Source organism: Camellia sinensis, chromosome 12 (assembly GCF_055761805.1).
Source record: "Camellia sinensis isolate YWXY chromosome 12, ASM5576180v1, whole genome shotgun sequence".
NCBI lineage: Eukaryota > Viridiplantae > Streptophyta > Magnoliopsida > Ericales > Theaceae > Camellia > Camellia sinensis.
The window spans coordinates 44,598,219-44,608,132 of record NC_138972.1 but is presented as its reverse complement, the minus strand read 5'-3'; the positions used below and the strand labels follow the sequence as shown (position 1 = coordinate 44,608,132).

At 37.7% G+C, this 9,914-nt stretch overlaps 1 protein-coding gene across 2 annotated transcripts; it reads left to right on the top strand.

The window, feature by feature from the left end:
* Nucleotides 1-316: 316 nt before the first annotated feature.
* LOC145804476 (uncharacterized) lies at nt 317-6,906 on the top strand. 2 transcript variants are annotated; one of them, XR_014346252.1, is made up of 2 exons: nt 317-2,276; nt 6,493-6,906. XR_014346252.1 is itself a non-coding variant. In XM_082898449.1 (2 exons), the coding sequence occupies exons 1-2, from the start codon at nt 626-628 to the stop codon at nt 6,500-6,502; spliced, it is 546 nt and encodes a 181-aa protein (XP_082754575.1). In that variant the 5' UTR covers nt 323-625; the 3' UTR covers nt 6,503-6,906. The 2 variants fall into 2 exon arrangements, 1 of the variants encoding a protein (XP_082754575.1); XM_082898449.1 differs by having other exon boundaries at nt 323-1,161.
* Nucleotides 6,907-9,914: the final 3,008 nt, after the last annotated feature.

Below are 9,914 nucleotides of genomic sequence, written 5' to 3'. Positions count from 1 at the left end.
TATTATCCGTATTGATCAATTTCATATGCTTGTCAGTCCTGATATAGTAACTACCGAAACTATCAATATAAATCGATTGTGATAATATATCAGTGTGCTTTTATAAATGTTTGTATTGACAAATTTGAAAATATTTGTATTGACAAAATTTATGTGTACTTTATGGATGTTTGTATACTTAATGTTTTTATAAATACCTGATATTTTTTAAAAAATGAATCTATAAACGTACAGTAATAGATGGCTGTACAAATCTATTTTGTTTGACAACGCGACACCAGAATAATTTAAATTGTTTGTTAATGTATAACCGAACAGGCACATCATAAATTGAGGAGAAAAAAAATTGATGTTTTAAAGAAGGTGAATATGCAAATGTAATTCATATATGGAAACTCTGGCTTCAGTTCAGGTTTTTTTTTTTCCAACCTTCTTGTTGAAAATGGCCGAAGTTAATGCTAGTCCGACTGAAGTTAATGTGCAAGCTATGAGACCCGATGTGGTTCCAAATGCAGTTAATGTAGGAGGAGTTTCACATCATCTGGATAACTACCATAGAGATATTGACGATATCGTTGATTTAGTTTGACGCAGTGGTGGGACGGAGAATCAGTTTCAGATCTCTATGTCGGAGTTAGCAAATCGACTGCAACGATTGAAGGAGCAAAGCCAACGTGTAGAGCCTGGTGTATTGCAAAGAGATCGAGATCATCCTGGGTTGGAATCTATACCTGGGGTGGTTACGAAAACTCCTCCGAGTCAGATCGGAAACATGAGTTGGGGCAATTTAGTTGAAGAAGGAATAGAGAGTCAGCGATTTGAAGGGGTCAAGGACAACATACAAATGGGTGACAAGGTCAAGACCAGTCTTGAAGGGATGGTTTTCACGCAAGATCCATCTACTAGTTGCCCTGAAACACTAGGGCTTCGGGATCTCCAAGTTCGATTGGTGGATAAAGAGGATCGAGGTCTACCTAGCAGAGGTGATTGGGTGGGTCCAGGTTATGGTTCATACCGTGGGGGACGTGGTAGGGGAGGAAGGGGTTACCATCTACCAGATCATTCTGTTGCAGGGAACCCTGTTCAGTCTACTTCTCAAAAACCGGTGAAAACTTGGGCTGATGTGGCTAACATTCCGAGTAGATCCCATATCAAACTGAGGTATATCCCTCCTCCCTCTTCTGATAATCCTAATGTTGTGGAACTTCCTCCACGAATTGGGGACTTAGGAAAGTGGGAAGCTTGTCTGGTGGGGTATTTTCTGGACAAAAAGCTACCGTACAATTATGTTAAAAATAGTGTATCAAACCAATGGAAAATATGGGTCTGAATGAAGTCTCAGCTAATGGGGATGGGTTCATGTTCTTTTTCTTTGATAATACTGACTCGTGTACGAGTGTTTTGGAGGGGGACCCTGGTATGTGGGAAACGAACTTCTCCTGTTGAAAAAATGGAAGAGAATGATGAAACTAACTAAAGAGTATGTGGCCCAAATTCCCGTATGGCTCATACTGTTTAATGTCCCTATGGAATATTAGGACTTTGAGGGGCTTAGCAGAATAGCAAGTCATATAGGAGTCCCTCTCTTTATGGATCATCTAACGTCATTTGGCACCAGGATCTCTTTTGCTAGAGTCCGTGTGGAGGTAAATGTGGATTCTATCCTTCCCCATAGTTTCTTTGTAAAGTGTGAGGATGAAGTGGTTGAGATTAGAGTCGAATATCAAGGTATTCCTGCTAAGTGTGATCACTGCAAGGTGTTTGGGCATGATACTAAAAAATGTATTACTACCCAAGTGGCTTACCTAGTCCAAATGCAAAAGGAGACAAAAAATGTAAAGGATGATGGCTGTCAAACTGTCAAGGCAAAGGGAAAAAAAAAGATTGGAGAACCTGAGGCCTCTGATCTTGCTGATAAACAAGTTCACCTAGATATGCAAGACCAACCCAACCTAGCTCTCCAAAGCACAGTTATTGTCTAGCCAAGTCAACTAGCCCCCCCCACCTCAAAGGGAAAGCCTTTTCCCTGGGGTAAACCAGGAAGCCCCTCTGAAGGAGTTGCATGATGAAATTCTGGGTTTGGCCCAAGTTCTCAGCCCTAGAGCCAGTCAGATTATCGATGAAGTGGAAAGTGAGGTTATGGCAGCAAAGACACATCTGGTAAATTCGGATACTGTTATGGAAGTGGAAGTGCAGAATCGTACTCCAACAGATTCAGGTAGCAAAAAGAAAAAGCCAGCAGGTAAAGCCTCTGGCTATCAGAGGAAGAAAAATAGGTAACTGGTCGACTTAGTGTGTTAATAGTGACCTTCATATTTTTGTTTTTTATGGATTTTAAATTTCATCTTGGAACATTAGAGGTCTTAATGATCCTCTAAAACAAAAAGAAATTAGGAATTTTGTCACGAAGGAGGATCTTAAAATCCTAAGTATCTTGGAGACAAAAGTAAAACATGCTAATGAGCAGAGTATTTTTGGGAAGGTTTTTAAAAATAATTGGGGTTTTGTTTCGAATTCCAACACTAATTCTATTGGGCGCATTTGGGTATGTTGGGATCCCACTTTTTGTACTATTAACCCTATCTATCAATCAGACCAAATCATTTTTTGAAAAATTGGATTGTTAAGCACTGATTTTTTATTTGCTGCTGGTTTTGTATATGCTGAAAATCAACATATTTTGAGGATTCCTCTTTTTCAGCAACTTGTGGAAACTGCCCCCCAATCGTCCAAAATCCCATCTGTTTGGCTAGGTGATTTTAATGCCATAAGATTCCCTTCTGAAAAAATTTGGGGTTCCAAATCTTGGTCTAGTGCTAAAGATCTGTGTAACCTTTCTTGTCTCCAGGCCTCTTTAGATGATATTTCATATAGTGGCTGCCAGTTCACCTGGGCTAACAAGCAGTCTGATGGCCACTATATTGCTTCTAATAGTGATAGAGTTTTGGGGAATGACCAATGGTTCAAAACTTTCCCTTTTTCTCATGTCAGATTTTGCCTTGCTGGTATTTCTGACCATTCCCCTGCTGGCTTGGCTGTTGTTCCTATAGGTGTTAGTTATAGGAAGCCGTTTAAATATTTTAAATCCTGAGATGACCACAAGGAGTTCATTCATATTGTTAGGAGTGTCTGGTGAAAGTATGTGCAAGGTTCTCCCATGTTTAGAACCTGTTGTAAATTGAGATCCCTAAAACCTCTGTTGAAGGGTTTGAATAAGAGGGACTTTAGTGATCTGTCCTCCAGGGTTCAGTGTGCTAGATCTGAGCTTGAAAATGCTCAAATAAAGCTTGATAGGGATCCCTTGAACTTAGAGTTCCAAGTTGATGAGAGAAATTTGTGCAAAAAGTATGTTGATTTGTGCAATGCTGAGGAAAGCTTTGCTCACCAAAAGTCTAGAGTCCAGTGGCTTAGTCTAGGTGACAGGAATAGTGCTTTCTTCTTCAGGTCCATTAGAAATAACCAGAATAGGAGCAGTATTAGAGGGGTTACCCTAGATAATGGGGTTAGGCTCACTAACCCTCCTGATATTTACAATGCTTTTGTTGCTAATTTCTCTAACCTGTTTGGGTCTCCTCATGCTGATGATTATAATGGTTTTGAGCGAGTTAACTCCTTAGTTAATAAGAGGTTGACTCATGCTCAAATGGTCTCCATGGCTAGAGATGTGACTGTTGATGAGATCAAAGATGTCTTTAAATCCCTTAATCCCAACAAGGACCCTGGCCCTGATGGGTTCTCTGCTAGTTTCTTCCATAGTGCTTGGGAGGTTGTGGGCTCTGAAGTCACTCTTGCCATTAAGTCGTTCTTTGACTCTGGCGAGTTACTGAAGGAGATTAATAGTACTACTATTACTTTGGTTCCTAAAGTTCCCAATCCTACTAAGGTGGGAGATTATAGACCTATATCCTGCTGCGACACCATTTACAAGTGTATTGCTAAAATTATTGCTAACAGGATTAAGGGTGTGCTTCCTGACATTATTGATCCTGTCCAGTCAGCTTTTGTCTAAGGCTGGAGAATTGCCGATAACATTTCCCTCTCCCAGGAACTTATGAGGGGGTACCACAAAAAGTCTCCCTCTCCTAAGTGTGCTATGAAAGTTGATTTAATGAAAGCCTATGATAATGTCAGGTGGGACTTCTTGTTTGGTGTTCTCAAGGCTATGTCTTTTCCCACTAGAATGATACACTGCATCAGAGCTTGTGTCACTTCAGCTACTTTTTCCATTTGTATTAATGGAAGACTTCATGGGTATTTCCATGGGGCTAGGAGTTTGAGACAAGGTGATCCCATGTCTCCTTATCTTTTTGTCATTGTCATGGAAATTTTGGCTAGGATCTTTAATGAGACATTCAAAAACCTTCAGTTTAAGTTTCATTGGAGATGTGGGAAAAATAGAATTGTTAACCTTTGTTTTGCTGATGACCTTATGGTCTTTTGCAAAGGGCATGTCCCCTCTGTTCAACTTATCAAGATTGGCCTTATGGAATTTCAATCCCTCTCTGGTCTTGCTCTGGTCTTGCTCCTAATCCTCAGAAGAGCCATGTCTTTTTCTCTGGGTGTGATGACTCCCTTAGAGATGATATCTTAAGGATTACCCAATTTCAGGAGGGTCATCTCCCTGTGAAATATTTAGGGGTTCCCCTCATTTCTACTAGACTTAAAGCTTTTGATTGCCAGCGTCTTGTGACTAGGATTTCTGTCAGGATCAAGTCTTGGACTAATAAAACCCTGTCTTATGCTGGGAGGGCCCAATTGATTAGTACTATCCTTTTCTCCATGCAAGTCTACTGGTCCTCTCTTTTCATTCTTCGTAAGAGAGTTATTAAAAAGGTGGAAGCTTTGTGTAGGTCCTTCCTTTGGTCTGGTCTCGACCTTAAGAATACTGATGCTAAGGTTGCTTGGGATAGAGTTTGTGCCCCTAAAAATGAAGGTGGTTTAGATTTGAAGTCTATGACTATATGGAATAAAGCTGCTGTGGCTAAGCATGCTTGGTTTCTGATATCTGGTGGTCAACAATCCATGTGGTGTCAATGGGTGAAATCCTATTTGTTGTGAGGCCATAGCTTCTGGGAAGTTAAGGTTCCTTGTGACCCTTCTTGGGTGTGGAGGAAATTCTTATCTATGAGGGAGTCCCTGTTCCCTTTAATCAAATGCAAGATTGGCAATGGGGTTGATGCCTTTCTGTGGCATGATAATTGGCATCCTTTTGGCTCCCTTTGGGCTAGGTATGGTAATAGATCGGTGTACGACATTGCTTTAAATGTTCAGTCTAAAGTGGCTTCTGTTGTGAGAGACGGTGGTTGGTGCTGGCCTAATGCTTCTTCTTGGGTTGTGAGGGAAATCCTCGTTCACACTCCTCCTGACCTTACTCCTTCCATGCGAAGTAATGATAAATTTACTTGGCTCCCTCAAAAGGATGGTAAGTTTAGCATTGGGTCTGCTTGGCATACTTGGAGATCTAATTGGCCTACTGTTTACCGGGCCAATCTTGTGTGGAATCCCTATTCTATTCCTAGAGTGGGTTTTATCGTTTGGTTGGCTGTTCTAAGAAGGTTAAATACGGGTGATAGACTTGCTAATTTTGGCGTTAACCCTAGTCACAGTTGCCCTCTGTGTGGGTCCTTTGAGGAGGACAATGACCACTTGTTTTTCAAATGTATCTATTCATCCAAAATGTGGTTGGCTCTGCAAGCTAAATGCAACTCTAACTGGCATAGCACTACCTGGCTGGGTCTTGTTGAGGTTGTGGCCAGGGATTGCAAGGGTAAATCCCTTGCCACAATTATCAAAAGACTAGCTTTCTGTTGCACTGTGTATCAAATCTGGTTAGAAAGAAATAACAGAATTTTCAGCAATGATAGGAAACCTGAGGAGATCATTTTGAAGGCCATTCTCTACATGGTCAGATATAGAGCTCTCTCTCTCAACCATATCAAGCAGTCTCAATCTGATAATTGGTTTTTGCAAGAGTGGAGGTTACCTCCAACCATCCTTAATATTGAGGGGAGTGTTATCTACTGAGGGTTGAGTGTTTGAGAGATTCATATTGTGGGTTGAGTTTGGTGAGTTGCTATAGTGAGGCTCATGTTTAATCTATTTTCTAATGTGGTTTCTGTTTGCAGGTGTAACATGTGGAAGCTTTTCTTTGAGGGGTGTGAGGTCACTATAAGAGGGTTGAGTGGTGTTAGCCATATACTGAGTGCTAACTTTTATTTACCTGCAGGTTTTGACAACTGGCTGGTACTTGGTAGGGGATGTTATTGTTGTGGGTCGAGATTTGTGAGCTATAAATTGTTGTAGTTTTTTATTTCTCTCTCAGAAAGTCCATGGTTTTTCCAGAATACCTATCACTGCTATTAGTCTTTGTTGAGTTGTGTGTACAGTGTGAGTTGAGTGAATTAGCCCATATATATTGTGAGCTTTGTGCTATACAGTGTTATAGGTGTTGCTGTTTTCATTGTTTTATATATGTGCTGTTGGTTTTCCCAGGTTACTCTAATCAGTGGTGGAGTAAGCAGTGTGTTGTTCCCATTGAGGCTACAGCTTGTCAGAGGATCACCAGGACCAGGTTGCATTGCTGCGCCAGTCTAAGTGGAGTTCCTTCACATGGAGAATACTTTGTCTTTCCTTTTACTTATGTAATGGTTGTAACTCTTTATGGGTTTTGTTCTCTTTTAGTTCTTACAACTGGGATGTTTTGTGTAAGTGTTATATTTGGGTTTGTAACAGTTTTCCTTCATGTTCCTTGAGTTGGTTTAAGGCTTGTGCCAATGTTCTAGATTATATCTCTGTTCTTGAACAGTTTTGAACAGTTTATTTTAGGCTCGTGCCTATGGTTAAGTTGGTCTAGTTTATGTTTCTGTTCATGTTCCCTATCTTTGAATGGAATATGGATCTTGAACAGTTTTGTCTTCTTGGTTGGTTTTGTTTTTAGCTGCTTTAGGTCCTAGGGTATGCCTCTTGTAATCTTGTAAATTTTTTTGTTTTTATTTGTGACTTATTCACCAAAAAAAATAAAATAAAATAAAATATGCAGAGATGACTAAACAAGTATAGTTTGTTTAGTAATATAACATTAGAGTAATTCAAAAGGAATAGGTGTAATAAGAAAAATCTATAGGAATTTTGAAAATGATTTAATTTAGGGTTAGTATTGATATTATAAAAGATGTAATGAGAATTTCAATTATTTCTTAAATGTGTAATGAGAAAATAGGTGTAAAGAGGTAAAATTATGGTGTAAGTAGAATTCCTCCAAACTTTAACATATATGGTTTAAAATGCCTTCATAATCTTAAAAATTAGAATCTTTCTTTTTGTTTCTCATAACTCAGCTTCTTTCTCCTATGATATTTTACATTGTTTAATTTATTTCAAAATTTTAAATTTTAATATTTTTTATTTACATCTCCATTTTTTTTTGTAAAATTTATATTTTTAAAATCGTATGACAAGAGTTTTCAAATAAAATTCATGCGTAATATTAGGGGTGAGTATAGTCCGGATTGGTTCGGTTTGGGGTAAAATCAAGGCCAATTCATTGGCTACAGTTCCATAAAAATTAGAACAAAACCAATCCATTTAAATCATGGAATCAATTCGAACCAAACCATTTAACTACGATTCGGCTCGGTTTGAAATCACAGTTTCACATAATTTGTTCACAAAGAAAAATCATACAACATTTTCATTTAAACATTAATTTGCTCAAGATTTTTCGAAATATAAACATGCATATTGTTCTATCATTAACTTAATCAAACATAATATCTAATAAATAAACATATTGTTCAACATGTAGCAAGCATAAATGTAGTGTCCCGGGTCTTAATGTCGACTTGTTAATGTTAAGTTAACCATTACTCTATACTTACATTTTTTTTTTCTTTGGACTTTTGAAAAGTTATGGGTTGCATTTGACCTTTTAGTTATTATAATTGGGACCTCCTCCTCATTGTTTGAAGCCTTGATTGATGAGTTAAGTTGTTGGTTGGGCAACATTAGTCTAAGAATGTCAGATTCGAATATTTGTTTTGAGTAGAGTTCACTCTTTTGCCTTTTTCTTTCTCCATATTTTGAATCTTGATATGAGATTAGAACCGTTAGAAAACTTATTTCCGAGACTTCAATTTAGATACAAGACTGACCATATTCTGTTTTTGAACAAGGGAGATACACTTGTTTGAAGTCATCCAGCAAAAGTTGTCTGGTCAAATCCGTACAAGTGAATTTCGCGAGAAAGCCATTTTTTCCTGAGTTGATTCGCACGAGCGGTTTTAAAATCTGAACAAGCAGATTTTGCAGGTCTAAACATCGATTTCTGTGCTCTTTTCACTCAAATTAGATCCTTCTCTCTCTTTTTGACTAATTCTCATATCTCTCTCTCTCTCTCTCTCTCTCTCTCTCTCTCTCTAACTTCTCTTTTCTCTCCCCTCACTCTAAAGTCTCACCAAATTTCACATTTTCTTTGATCAACAAAGATTAAGTGAGATTTTGATACTAGTTCCTTATACAAAAAATGACAAGCGTCTCGAGGGCTACGTTTTGACCGGTGGAGATCAAATTCTGGTGAAGTTGATTTTAGAGTTTTCTCATCTTCTCTCTTTGAGGCAAGGATTTGTTTGTTTCTTTTCAATATCTCATTATAGATAGACATGTGGTAGTTTTTATTGCATTACAAACTTGATTTGTTGGGTATTTTTGAAAAACATGTGATGATGGTCAGGATTTTATGATCTAGAGTTAAATCTTGTGTTTTGTTGTGAATATATGCAATTGTAATGTTTGAGGAACATGTTTAAAAGGATTAGAATAAAAAGCCCTAATTAATTGTTTATGGGTTATAAGAAAGAGGAGAAAATTGGTGATTTGATTTTATTTGAACCATATGGGTATTGTATATTAAAAATGTAAAAATGGGTATGTAAGACAATAAAGAAGGTCATCATGAATTTAATTTGTGTTAATTATTATTTATGGTTTTATAATTGTTAAGTTGTAATAATTGTCAAAAAATTAGAATTTCGGAGAAATGAAAAGGGTATTGGTAAATGTTATGTGTATTGAAAGATTTGTGAATTGGTTAATCTCGTTTATGAGGGTTGTGATGAAAAACCTTAAATCCTTTTGTTATTTATTTATTTGAGAGATGGGATTAATTTGTGCTACATATGTGTTGGATTATGAAAACAAATTACTAGTTGAGTTTTGACAGTTAATGAGAAAGATGTGACAAGTTGTTGTGGGTATTGAGAGTTTGGAGAGAATGGAAAATAAATTTTGGAAATCAATAAAACATTTATATACTTTTGTGAAATGAGAAGTAAGAGGAGCTGACGATTTTTCTTTAAAACAACTGAATAATTGTATTCGTAGCGAATTACTACTTGTTGAACCAAATTTGAATATTTTGAATTGAATCATAAACATGAGATGGTAGTGATGGAAGAGACTTTAATTATGACGTGAATTGGAAGTTGAATTAATTGGAGTTGAAAGATGAAAGTAAATGTTGATAAAATCTAAATGAAGACGATGAAATTGAATTCATGGAGACCTGTTGTTTATGAGGCTATGTCATTGGCAATAGATAGAGAATGTTATTGACGTTGTTGAATAATTTCTGAAAGTTGGAATAATGTACCAATTGTTTAGTTGAACGAAAGTGTGCATTAATATGGGTTCCTCTCCTCTCCAGATTTGAACCCAGTAAAGTTTGGCACTTTGACATGGGTTCCTCTTACCTCTAGTTCGTGCTCGGTAAAGTGTAAACGGGTTCATCTCCCCCCTCCAGCTCGAGGACCGGTAAAGTTTGGCGCTTTGAAATGTGTTCCTGTCCCCTTCGGCTTGTGCCTGGTAAAGTGGGTTGTGGCGGTTATGGCATGACAAAACCGGGGCCAGTTATGTGTTAA